Source organism: Cetorhinus maximus, chromosome 5 (genome assembly GCF_964194155.1).
Source record: "Cetorhinus maximus chromosome 5, sCetMax3.hap1.1, whole genome shotgun sequence".
In the NCBI taxonomy this organism is placed as follows: Eukaryota; Metazoa; Chordata; class Chondrichthyes; order Lamniformes; family Cetorhinidae; genus Cetorhinus; species Cetorhinus maximus.
This window is the reverse complement of record NC_135883.1, coordinates 3,051,649-3,065,132: the sequence shown is the minus strand read 5'-3', so window position 1 is coordinate 3,065,132 and position 13,484 is coordinate 3,051,649. Positions and strand designations below refer to the sequence as shown.

Genomic DNA, 13,484 nt, shown 5'->3' with positions numbered 1-13,484 from the left:
CTGCATCATTTTGATGTTTGAACTTTATTTGCAGTGCACTGGGGAGTTTCCCATGTGTTTCTGGTGGTAACGGGCAGCTCCCTTAATCCAAGTGTGGGATTTCCGGCAAGCCCACTGCCCATTCAAAGAGCCACTGCAATTCTGAACGTGTGGTGTCATTCGATTTAGTGCAAACCCATACTGCTATTCAGAGGTTTCTGGAGAACAATGTACCTCAGGCAAGCATGCCTTGATTCTTTGATAGCAGTTGAGGTGCTTCTGGAGTAGGTGAGGTCATTCTCCTCTGATGGCAGGAAAGTACCCAACAGATGCTGCAACAGGTCTGGGGTGAGGTGGTTATTAATGTCAATGTGCGCAGCATTTAATCATTGCATTGATCTCCTTCAGTCCGCTCTCCTATAATCAGTTTAAGTGATGAGCGGCAGTGCCACAGGAGTGCCAGTGGTATGTGAGTAGCACATGTTTTCCTCTCTCTAGATGGCAGTATGTCTGCTGCTTTGTCACTCCCTCGACCATAGCCAGCATGCTTTCAGAAAGCCAGAGTATATCGGCAGCTGATATGCTGCAGTCATCAACTGGTCCTTCCCTTGCTTGGACTCTTAAGGTCATCTCAAAGACCTTCATGAACATCTGCAACCTTCCACTATCCATGCTTAAATCATTGAGGGAGTACCTCATAGTAGTGGTAGAAAGGGCAAGAAGTCACTTAAGAAAAGGTTAATACATGAACAAAAGTATGATAATGGTTCTTGTGGCAGGCATGAAAAATCACAGCTTTTGACTTTACCACTTTGTCTTCAGTGTGATTTCATTCTAGTCACTGAGCCTGCAAGGTCAAGTGGCATGTATATTAAAGTTGGTCAGAGATTGGCAGTTCCTTAGTGCAGTAGTGAAAGAGTATTGGAGGTGGTATTTAGGAGTGTTAAAGTGGCAGTGGGTGATGAGGTAAGGGAGAGGAGTAGATCAGTTGGGCAGTTAGCTGTTGAATCATTTGTTTGGCTGCAAACTGATGTTGTTGCTCCTCCTCTCCCAACTTTTGTTGAACTGTGTAACATCAGGATAGTACCAAATCAACATCTTCTGCCATTCCCAATGTGAGCAACATTAATAGGTTACACAGAAAACAATTGAGGAGCATTCTGCCCTTGGGTAAAGGCAACCAGAGCGCTGCTTCTGAGTTTCACACGCATGAACCCTACAATCACAGTAAGGATGCCTATGAGAAACCCTATTCGCATGTGGTTTCCTCATAGTGTCAACTGTAGCTCCATGAGGTCCCTTAACCTACTATGACTGCTCCTGTTGCTCCAGTTTCTTTAAACACAGTAGATTGACCAGGATGACTTCTTGGGTTAAGTCTTGGATTTCTTGAAAGTTTAGAAGCAGAAGGAAAGTAAAATCAAATGACTTCCAATGGAAAGACAAGTGAAGAAATCCTGCAGATCAATTACACACAGATAGCAATAATCTGCCAACAATTGAGTGCCTATTGAAATGACGCTTCCAACTGCTATTTAATGCTCATACCACCCAGTATTACTTGGTTTGTCCAGCATTACTTTTGCTTTAGCGAGTGAAAATGGCATCACGGTCCTGTTGACATCATAAGACTTTGATTTAAATAACGTAATGAGTCTCATGTCTGTTACAAGTAAACAGCTGCTGCCTTGGTGAAAGTCTCGTCGAAAATAACTGCTTCACTACCGTGTACTCAGTGCAACACTGATTTAAAGGCCTCTGCCACCATATTCTCACTATATGGTGTGAGTTAGTGTCCATCCTCGTGTGTCTGCTATCCTTTGAAGTTCTCGACTACTTTTCAGTCTACTTTCTCCCAAGTATCCAGAACTTTTATATCATGTAATAAAACTTCTTCCACATCATTTTTAATAAGTTAACTGTGAAAGAATGTTTGCTTAAAAACTTAGAAGCCTTTAGTGGGCAGATATTTCTTGAATGAAAATATCATGCAATAACATCGTTTACAATAAAATGGAAAGTGCCAGTCAACCTACAGTTTTAATTTTAAAAATGTATATCACATTTACATTTTAAAAATATGCTATAAAGCATGGAGTGCTGTTAGGCCTTTTTCTGTATTGTTACGACGAGGCTTCCACAATTTGTTCACAGAAGACATTAAAATTGATGCAATAATTTTCTTGGCGCTTTGGTACTTGTCTTTAGAATATTGTTTAAACAAATATCAATCTTTTCCTAGAATGCTGTTGATAAAGCCATGGATATGTATCAGGAGCTACACATGTGGGATGAATGTATTATGGTCGCTGAAGCCAAGGTAATTTGTTCTTCAAATTGACCAGCATGGTGAAATCCTGATTTTTACAGTAGTTCAGGTTGGATATTAAATTGCTGGATGAGTAATGACTGAATATTTATCCAGAAAAGAATATGGGCAACATAGTGCAGAGCAACAAAAGCAAAATACTGCAGATGCTGGAAATCTAAAATAAGAACAGAAAATGTTAGAAACACTCAACAGGTCAGGCAGTATCTGTGGAGAGAGAAATGGTTAATATTTCAGGTCTGTGACCTTTCATCAAAACCTTGGTGAAGAAAAATGTGTTTTGAATTGCTTGCGCTTTATCTTTCTTGCCAAATATGAAAACATTATCATCATTGAATCAATATTTTATACTGCATTTAAGGCTGCATTGTCAGAAGTGGTGTCTCTCAGATGAGACATGAGACTGGGACTTCACCTGTCACCTCAGGTGGAGAAGAGCAGGGGAGTTTTCCTGCCTCCCTGGCCAATATTTTTTCTTTCAATCATCCTTCACTTCTTAAAAAAAAATCTGGTGATTTATCTTGTTGCTGTCTGTGGAACCTTGTATACAAATTGGAACTTCTAAAATGAAATGCAATGTGTGTATTTTATTGGATACTTACAAACATGTAATAAATTTAGGGACCTAGCCTGTCAGTGTAACAAACTAAAAGTTGTTATGAAATCTGTAAGTTTAACAGAAAAAGCAATCATTTTGTGCTGCCATGTAATATTAAGCAATATAAAAGCAAAACCAGAAATTGATCTGGCAGTTTGAAGGACCAGAGTAAGTAAAATACCAACTTTTTCCCAATTATAAAAGTCTTGTTTTAAATACTGAAAGTCATGCATATTATAAACCATTAAAATTAACAGTATTTTTGCAAGGTGCAATTTTCCTCCCAAAAGCTGAGTCCTGATTTTAAAAAATGTTCTTAAATAAACAGTGGAATGAGGATTTGAATTATCCCATCCCTTCGAGAGATGTCTGTGACTAATTGAAAGAGCTTTAAGGGAAAACTGCAGTAATTTAATTTACTATCTGATAATGTGCATTGAAAGTTTATCTTTTATAACCTTTGATTCCTTTTATGGCTGTAACAATAAATGCAAATAACATCTAAAAGTAAAAAAATGTGGCAGCATTTTTATATTGATATTTTTCATATTAAGGAGAACTAGTAATATCTCTTCATTTTTAGATCTTGCTCAGTGCAACCTTGTGTGATCTTTACAGCTGTTTTGTCTCTTCCTTTAGGGTCACCCTGAATTGGACAATCTTAGGCGGAGTTATTATAAGTGGCTGATGGAGACAAATCAAGATGAAAAGGCAGGAGAAGTGAAAGAGAATGATGGAGAATATGCTGGAGCTGTTAATCTCTATCTGAAAGCTGGCCTTCCTGCAAAAGCTGCCCGTTTAGCATTGAGTAGGAATGAACTTATGACAAACAGTGATATTATCAATAGAATTGCTGCAGCCCTAATTAAAGGGGATTTTTATGAAAGGGTGGGTATTAAGAATATCCTGTAGTTTTTACTCTGTGTTTTTATATGTTAGTTGTTGTATAAAATGCATGCCAAATTCAGGAAAATTTAGGAGTTAACTCCCAAAATCTATTAAACACTTATTTTCAACAGTTCTCTGGTTATATGCAGTGAAAAATATCTATCCAATATGTTACATTTAAGATTTAATACTTGTTTGACTGTCTTTGTGGGCATAGAAGCCATGTAATTCATGGAATTTCAGACAGGAAACTGAAACTTCATTTATAGTTTTTATAGTTTGGTATGAACAGATCTCCTGTAATGTTGCTCGTGGCAAGTTTGAGGGTTTATTAAAAAAATGCCAAGTGTTATTAGCAAGGGCACTGACTTATCTGTACTAGGATAGCTCTGAAATGTGGGAGCATTGGAAAGAGAACCCTGTTATATATAGAAGTACTGGAAAAGGCTCTCAGCTGTAAATTGAAGGGTGACCCAGAGTTTTGGAGTACGAGGGTGGTATTTCTGGGATCAGTGGAGAACAAGGTTCTGAGAACACTTTGGTAGTGTGTGGGATATGAGATCACTGCAAGTGGATCTTGGTATTTACAAGAATTGGGGAGGAGGTCTCAGTATGGGTGCGAAGGAATAGTCCTGGGACTAGAGGGGTTTGAAAGCACTTGATCTCAGGTTCTTGGTTGCTCTCGGGGAGATTGGCCTAAAGAAAGGTGTTCTGGGCTCACTGGAATTTTTATTATACAGAGTATTGGGTGTGAAATCTGGCAGCATTGGAGGGTTGGGGAGGGAGGCAAATGAAAATGGAGTCTCAACAGTTCTTATTGCTTTTTAGGCCATGTGTTGCTATTATATCACCATGTTCCTGGTGATAAATCTAATGTTGTTTGCAGCAGGCCAGGCTGACTATCAAAGTGCCAGATTGACTGAACATTTATTAACATAAATTGATCTTTTAATTAAAGCAATGTTTTAAACATACAAAACGGAAGGAAGGAAATGATCCTTTTTGTAGCTTACAATATCATCATATTGTCAAGTGAATACTATAAGTCATACTATAGGGACTGTAGTTCTATTTTAACAGGGCACTTTTAACTGGCACCATGGTATTGAAGTAAGCCTTGTTGTGTTTCCCTACTGTTGGAAAATAAATAAGGAAAGGGACAACTTAGTATCACTGCTGGGAATGACATTCAGGGAGGCTTGTAACCATGAGTTATGTGTTTGCTTAAAATTGCAGGTGAAGGAGAGATAAGCCTTAAAAGAAAAAGCATGGACCAAGTTATGGCTAGAACTAAATTAAGTGGAGAATACAGACATAAATATAGTATTGAAATGAAAGCAACCAGTTCTATTTAAGCGGGTATTACGTTGAGTACTATAGTGATGAACCATGTGTTACCAAGATATAACACCAGTTGCATACCAGATGATCAGTGCATCCATAATTTATTTTTTTTCTCTCTAGGCTGGAGACCTCTATGAAAAAATTGGAAATTACCAAAGAGCATTGGATTGCTACCGTAAGGGCAATGCCTTTAGGAAAGGTATATAGTTCTCCTAATACTTGGATCAGTATTTTATGGTGCATTAAGAATCACTGATCTAACCTAGTTAGATAAATCAGATGGTGATGATATTAACCAAGGAAAGGCATGGTTTGATATGACTCTGCATAAAATTGCACAGAATTTATAGGGAAGGAAAAAAAAACATTCGGCCCAACTGGTCTGAATAGGTCTTTATATTTCACATGACCTCCCTCCTGTTCTGATGACCTCATGCCATCCTGTCCCATATCCCTCTATTCTCTTCTCAATCGTCATGTAAGCATTTGTATTTCCGTTTTTATTCTAAATAATTACTATATGTTATGGTAGAAATTACCTTTTTAAGATAGCTTGAAGGTTCATTTTATGGTCATTTTAGTAAAATGATCAGTTTGTGCTGTTACTTTGCCTAAAGGCTTTATCAAATTTAATTCATCTGATTTCAGCGGTGGAGTTGTCTAGAACTGTTTTCCCATCAGAGGTTGTGAAGTTAGAAGAGTCCTGGGGAGACTATCTGGTACAACAGAAACAGCTGGATACTGCAATTAATCATTACATTGAGGCCGGGTAGGTTCAACTGCATGAATCTAAAAGAATACTTTCTCTAGTTTTCAGGACCCAATGTTTATTGGGGTGGGATTCCCAAGAGGAAGGAGGAATTCTGGGTTCGAAATCTAGAAGCCAGGTTCCACTGAACTCAAATGTGTGTGTGATTTTTGACAGGCTCACCCACCCGGAAGTCAGCCTGATTGATAGGCTTGTTTCTTTGTCGGCAGGGAACACTCCAGAATAGGCTGCAACCCAGGAACAGATAGGTTTCCAGCTTTTTGGGATAACAATCATGAGAAGGCTCAAAGGGAAATCAGGGGCAGAGATGAGGGTGCTGGGTGATCACAAGCCATCGATTCAATCATGGGAGAGTGGGAACAGAGGTGCTGGACAGGTCTGATGGTAAGATAGAAGCAAATTAGCTTGGGTCCTGGGTTGGGGATGGGTGGAGAACTCCTGCTCCTCCAGTCCTGCGGTTAGTTCTGGAAAAGCACTTATCTTTTCAATGCAGCTCCCTCACCTGCTTTTAGCTTTCAGGTTTCCTGAGGTCTGGGAAATTGACAGGCCAACTTTAAAGCTGGAACAGAGATAAAATCAGAAGCATGCAGCCTCATTCAAATATATAAATGAGTGATCTGCCTTCTGGAAGTGAGTTGCCTGCCTCCATTAAAACTGGGTGTGGTCTGTTCGAGGTGGTCTGGTTTGGGTTTGAGATTTTTGAAATGTTATTTTCTCATCCTATTTTGTGGGTTAAAATTACCCTCTCAGCCCAGGTATTTCAAAGGTTGGAAGTTGTCTGTAGTAACAACTCTTAGATCCTATACCAATATGCCTTGTAAATTTGTTTTTCAGATGTTCTATAAAAGCGATTGAAGCAAGTATTGGAGCTCGGCAGTGGAAGAAAGCAGTTCATATTCTAGAGCTTCAAGATGACAAAACATCTTACAAATACTATCATAAGATAGCTCAGCACTATGCCTCAGTCCAAGAATATGAGGTCAGAAAGCCACCATAAACATAGTTTTCTTCAATTAGTATATATAAGTGGTTGTTGTAAACAGTGGGAGTAGAGTTTGTCAGCTGTAGTTTCTTTAGTTAATGCGTACCTGCACTAAAATTTAATCCGCAAGGTAATTTTAAAGGAGGATTAATAGATTTATATGCTGTTGTTCATGACTAGAATTGCAATTCTGGTGGGGACTGCTGTGGAAGCATTGGTTGAGTTTATCGTGCAGTAGGAAGTTGGTTTAAAAGTAGTCAGTCTGGGCTTGAAATGGCGAGAATCAGAAATGAATGGTCACCACAAAGTTGGCAATTCAGCATTGGGCCATGAGATCATTCGAGAGGGTTGAGGGTCATGTATCCTTGATATTTCTCTGGGATTGATTTTTCAGAAGTGATTGTTTTATACTAACTATATGATGTTGTTCACATGGTCACCACGATCCAATCAAAATCTAGATTCAGTGCTTAACAATCGTATAGATACCAAACCTTTTATATGCATCTACCGTGACTACCTTTGACCTGGAAGCAATACAGTATGGAAAATTTGTAATTTCTTTAAGAGGCCTGTGGAATCTGTAATTGTTTTAAGAATGTTTGAAAAAGACATTTTTTATATCAATTGTAAAGGTATATTATTGAATAATAAGAAATATTGGTCCTTGTGACCTGGCGACCCTTGAACTGGAAGCAGTAGCAACAGGAAGAAAATTAAAGGAGCCATGTGGTTGGCGCAGACAAAGGAGAGCTACAAGCAGAGCAGCTGGAGAGGGATGCAGGTACAAAGAGAAAGCAGAAAGAGGAACACAGAATTCTTGTGAGGAGAAGAAGCTTACTATCAGGAAGAGGTCAGTTTTTCTGTTGGGCAAAAGAGGAGACACAAGCTCTTGGAGATATTGTGTGAGCTGGCTAAAAAGGTCCAAAACCTTGAAAGCTGTGCAAATAACTTGGAGATGCTAAAGAGCTGGGTGTTTTCCCAGGGGTTCCGAACCAGGGTGTTATCGGTTGCCCAGTTAAAAAGGAACCTTGGAAAGCTACACCATCATGCCGGGTAGGTCCGGAGTACTATCCAACAACTGCTTTCACCTTCGAATTTCATGGGTATGAGGGTAGGATTATCATCAGCGAGGCACACTTCAATGACCCCTTGCTTCCTCGGGTCACGACAATCCTCCCTGGTGCTTGGAGTAAGATTGGTTATCTGAAGACCGCTTTGGTCAGGTGACGGCATGATCAATAGTTCTGTTGTCCTCCTAGAATGATGTGTAGTTTGAAGCCATTGCTACACAATGTGGGGAGGGGGTGTCATTCACACCTACTTATGATTTAACTGGTTTCTGCAGCTGTCTTTGTTATGTATCGAGCTCAGGGAGCAGTGGGCCTGACATCCAATGATTTCAAGTTTTGGGTAAGTGCACAAGCAATAGGGGAAGTGTGAATTCCACAAATGATTTTTGTCGTGATATGTCCATTTAAGGGAGGCACTCCACCCATGTACATTCAATTAGGAACTTCCTGGAGAATTGAGATACTTTTGAGTCTATGCAGAAATCAGAGCATCATCTTAGCAGCCTCTTAATGTGCGTTGTTAAAAGAAAAGGCAGCTCCAGAAACTTTTATATTGAATACAATCCATGTTTAAAGTTATGAATATGACATGCCTTTATTGGGCATGACAATAATTTGTCAGACATATTTTCCCTTTCTTAAAACCATTGTCTGATCATACTGTGGTTTTCTAAGTGCATTGTTAAGAGTCCCTTGAGAATAGATTCCAGCACTTTTCAGACAACAGATGTCAGACTAATGGGGCTGTAGTTCCCTGTTTTCACTCTCCCTCTCTTGAATAGCAGTGTTACGTTTGCTAACTTCAAATCTGCTAGGATCATTCTAGAAACTAGGAAATTTTGAAAATTATAACCAGTGTACCCACTATGTCTGCAGCTACCACTTTTAGAACCCTAGAATGTAGGCCATCAGGTCCTGGGGGTTTGTTGAATTTTAGTCTGTAAGTTTCTCCAATGCTTTTTCTCTAGCTAGCCTTTGCTACCTGCTAATTCTGGTATTTAATTGTGCATCCTACTGCGAAGACAGCCACAAAATATTTGTTCACTGTCTTTGACATTTCCTCATTCACCATGATAATTTCTCCTGTCCTTGCCTCTAAGGGACCAAAGTTTATTTTAACAACTCTCCTTTTTTATATACTTGAAAAACACTTTGCAATCTGTTTTTATATTCCTGGCTAGTTTACCCTCATTCAATTTTCTTCTGCTTCGTATCAACTTTTTGGTGTCCATTTGCTGGTTTCTAAAACATGCCCCATCATCAGGCTTACCACCAATTTTTGCAGCATTATAAACCTCTTCTTTTAATCTAATACTATCCATAACTTCCTTAGTAAGTGACGGATGGATCTTTTTTTTACTAAGTTTTTGTTTTTGATTAGAATGTACTTTTGATGAACATTTTGAATTGTTTCCTGAAATATGTTTCTCAGTGTTAATTTATTATCATATCTTTTAGTCTATTTACCCAATTACCCTTAGTCAGCTCTCCCTTCAGCTTGGTAATTGGCCTTGTTCAAGTTTAAGATTCTTGTTTGAGACTGAGTATGTCACTTCCAAACTTAATATGGAATTCAGTTGACCCAATGGTTTACAATGAGATTACTAATTAACCCTGCCTTATTGTACAATACCAACTCTAAAATAGCTTTTTCTCTCGTTGGTTCCACAATGTATCGTTCCAGGAAACTATCACAATAGCATTCTACAAGTGCATCTTGCAGAGCACCTTTGCCAATTTTATAGGTCCAGTCTTCATGAAAATTAAAGTTCCCATGGTTATTTCATTGCCTTTGTTACAAGCTCCAATTATTTCTTGCCTAATGCTCTGTTCAACAATAGAATATCTGTTAGGCAATTTACAAAATATTCCCATAAGCACTTTCTGACCCTTGTTGTTCTTAATCTCCACCAACACTGATTCTAATTCCTGATCTTCTGAACCAAGATCCTTTCTCACTACTGCCCTTATGTCACCCTATCAGGGCTACTCCTCCTTTTCCATTCTACCTGTCTTTTCAAAATATTGTGTACTCTGGAATATTTATTTCCCAACCTTGGTCACCTTGTAGCCATGTCTCTGCAGTGGTGATTAGATCTAAATCATTTATCTCTATTTGTGCCAGTAGTTCATCTATCTTACTATGAATGAAGAGCCTCTAATTTTATTCTTTTACTACTATTATTCTCATGGACCTTATTTACTGATGTATTAATACCATTAATCTCACTGTCCCATCCTGCCCCACTTTGCTTGGCTTTACCAAAATTGCTACACCATTCTATTGTCTTTACTTTACCCTTTAGATTTCTAAATCTCCCTTCATCTGAATCCTTTCCACCATCTTTTAGTGTAAAGCCCTATCCGCAGTTAAAGTTATACAATTCTCCAGGACACTGATCCCAGCCCAGTTGAAGTGGATCCCATCCCAGTGGAACAGTTCTTTCCCGGGTGCTGATGCCACTGCCCCATGCATCGAAACCCCTTCTTCCCACACCAGTCTTTGAGCTGTGAAATTTATGTTCTAATCTGCTTGCCAATCAAGAGATCATTACCTTTGATGTTCCACGTTTTAATTTGGGCCCTAACTCCACAAACACTCTGAGCAGAAAATCTTTCCTAACCTGTGTCATTTGTTTCCTGTACGTACTGTGACAACTGGAAACTCCCCCTCCAGTTGCGAGGACCTGTCCTTAACCCTGGCACCTGGCAGGCAACACAACTTGTTCGTATGTTTGCAGAAAACAGTGTCTATTCCTCTATCCGTGCTGCCCCCTATCACTAACACATTCCTTTTCACTCCCCCACCAGCTCCACCAATTTGAATGGCATCCTGTATCATGATCTGTTTGCTCATATACCGGGCGGCTCTTGTTCCTATCCACATAAGCAGCAAGTACCTTGAATCTGTTGGTCAAAGTCAAGGGCTAAGAGGCTCCTCCAAACTACGTGCTGGACCCCCATATATGCCTGACTTGCAGTCACGCCCTGTCGTTCCTGACCATTGACCAATTTTGAAGTTCTACTAACCTCAGGTGTTACTTCCTCCAGGAATAAAGTGTTCAGGTAACTCTTCCCCCTCACTGACGCTCCGCAATGTCAGCAGCTCAGATTCCAATTTAGCAATTCTGAGCCAAAGTTGCTCAAGCATACAAGACACTTACAGCAGATATGGTTGTCTGGGACTGCAGGACGTTCCACAATTCCCACATGTTGTAGCTACAGCACGCCACCTACTTGATCAGTTAACTAGTTACTAATTTAATAAAGTAATAACAAGTTCCAGTCTCCTAGCTTTAATACAAAAGAAAACACTCACTAGCTAAGTATTGTCCAAATAACATCTGCTGCATTGTGTGTTACATGGCATAAGTCCTTTGGCTCACAATGAACAATATCACACATGATCTGCTGGTAATACATGTTACATTTCCTGTGACACTTGCTCCATCACATTTTCCCTGTCATATTCTGTTGATAACAGAAAAAAGTGTATCCTCCACCTCACCATGTACAATATCATGAGGCAATAGCTACTTTGTGCATATATCTATAGAGTAGTATGTAAATAGATATGAATTAGATAGTGAGTAGCCTTAATTTATGGAGTAATCCATTGGGACCCTTGCTTTTCCTGATATATATTAACGATTTAGACCTTGGTGTGCATGGGACAATTTCCATGTTTGCGGATGATACAACACTTGGGAGTGTTGTAAACTGCGAGGAGGACAGTGTAGAACTTCAAAAGGATATAGACAAGTTGGTGGAGTGGGCAGATAGGTGGCAGATGAAGTTCAATGCGGAGAAGTATGAGATGATGCATTTTGGTAGGAAGAACATAGACAATATAAAATAAGGGGTAAAATTTTGAAGGGGGTGCAGGAGCAGAAAGACCTGGGTGTATATGTGCATAGATCATTGAAGGTGGCAGGACAGGTAAGTTTATATAGGACACTTGTTAGACCTCAGCTGGAGTATTGTGTACAGCCCTGGGTGCCACATTATAGGAAGGATGTGATCACATTGGAGAGAGTGTAGAAGAGGTTTACAAGAATGGTTCCAGGGATGAGAAATTTCAGTTACGAAGATAGATTGGAGAGGCTGAGACTGTTCTCCTTGGAGAGGAGAAGGCTAAGAGGAGATTTGATAGAGATGTTCAAAATCATGAGGGGGCTGGACAGAGTAGATAGGGAGAAGCTGTTCCCACTCATAAAAGGATCAAGAACGAGAAGGCACAGATTTAAATTGATTCGTAAAAGAAGCAAATGTGACATGAGAAAATACTTTTTCACACGACCAGTGGTTTGGATCTGGAATGCACTGCCTGGAAGTGTATTGGAGGCAGGTTCAATCAAGGCATCCAGAGGGCATTAGATGATTATTTGAGTATAAACAATGTGCAGGGTACGGAGAAAAGGCAGGGCAATGGCACTGGTTCATAATGCTCATTTGGAGACCCAGTGCAGACGTGATGGGCTGAATGGCCTCCTTCTGTGCTGTTAAAATTCTGTGATTCTTTGATTCTGATTCATTGCCAAACCATCGTCTCCCAGGAACTGTGCATTAGTACCAATTGCATCATTCCATATACCTTCAGATTACACATAGCTATTTTGTCACGCTCCTTGGGCTACAACCCTCCTAAGAATGCAGGCAGTTAATATAGTCCCAGGTTCCCATGAATACAACTGCTCAAAAATTACTGTATATTGTAATGATTAATTGCTTCCAACGATTTTAAGGTGTTCATTTATGAAGTTCACAAAATCATAAAATAATTATGGTTCAAGAAGACTATTTGACACATGTAAGTTCAGACAGACACTAAATTAACCCAAATGCACTATCTAATTGTTTCTCAAATGATTCCAGAGATTTCCCCACCACAATTTTATCTGGAAACGGACCCCACATACTCCAGCCTTTTGTTTTTTAAAGTAATTTTCTGAGTTTATCTTTTCTTTGTCATTTTCTAACTTTTGTACATCTCTGTATGAGATCACCCTTGAATGCCTCCTCTGAGCTGATAAGACCAAGTTTATCCAATTTTACCTTATAATCCAGCCCTTTGTCTTTTTAATAATAGGGATTAGTCTTGTGATTCTTCCCTGCACTCTGCCCAGCACTTGAATATCTCGCTTGTGTCGCAGAGACTAGAATTCAAGATGTTTGACCAGAGAAATAGAAAGTTTGATGATGAGTTGTTCTTTCTTGTTTTCAACAGTTTTAGCTTTGTTCTCAATATTCTGTTGGCTTTGGTGATTGCATTGTTGGATGTGCTGCATGTCAAATCTACAGATTAATAGAATTTTTCATCCTATGCTATTACAACACCATCCATGGAGGATGAGTGTTGAATATTTTTCTCTCCTATGTGCAATATTTTAGACTTGTCAACATCATTTGCCATTGTTCAGTCTACTTATAATTTTGGTCAAGTTGTTTTGTAATTTCTGAGCTACCTGCTCTGGTTCTATTGCCCCTTTTGTTTTGGTGCCATCTGCAAATTTGACCAATTT

The 13,484-nt window shown here is 39.3% G+C and overlaps 1 protein-coding gene across 2 annotated transcripts in view; it reads left to right on the top strand.

Annotated features, from left to right (window-relative positions):
- ift172 (intraflagellar transport 172) overlaps nucleotides 1-13,484 on the top strand; it is a 158,196-nt gene that overhangs the window by 68,192 nt on the left and 76,520 nt on the right. Inside the window, exons 21-25 of one of the 2 annotated variants that reach the window (XM_078541427.1) lie at nucleotides 2,222-2,299; nucleotides 3,546-3,794; nucleotides 5,259-5,337; nucleotides 5,787-5,907; nucleotides 6,742-6,886. In XM_078541427.1, coding sequence (XP_078397553.1) covers nucleotides 2,222-2,299; nucleotides 3,546-3,794; nucleotides 5,259-5,337; nucleotides 5,787-5,907; nucleotides 6,742-6,886 — 672 coding nt within the window. The remainder of the gene's footprint in view (nucleotides 1-2,221; nucleotides 2,300-3,545; nucleotides 3,795-5,258; nucleotides 5,338-5,786; nucleotides 5,908-6,741; nucleotides 6,887-13,484) is intronic. The other variant, XM_078541428.1, reaches the window with a different exon arrangement.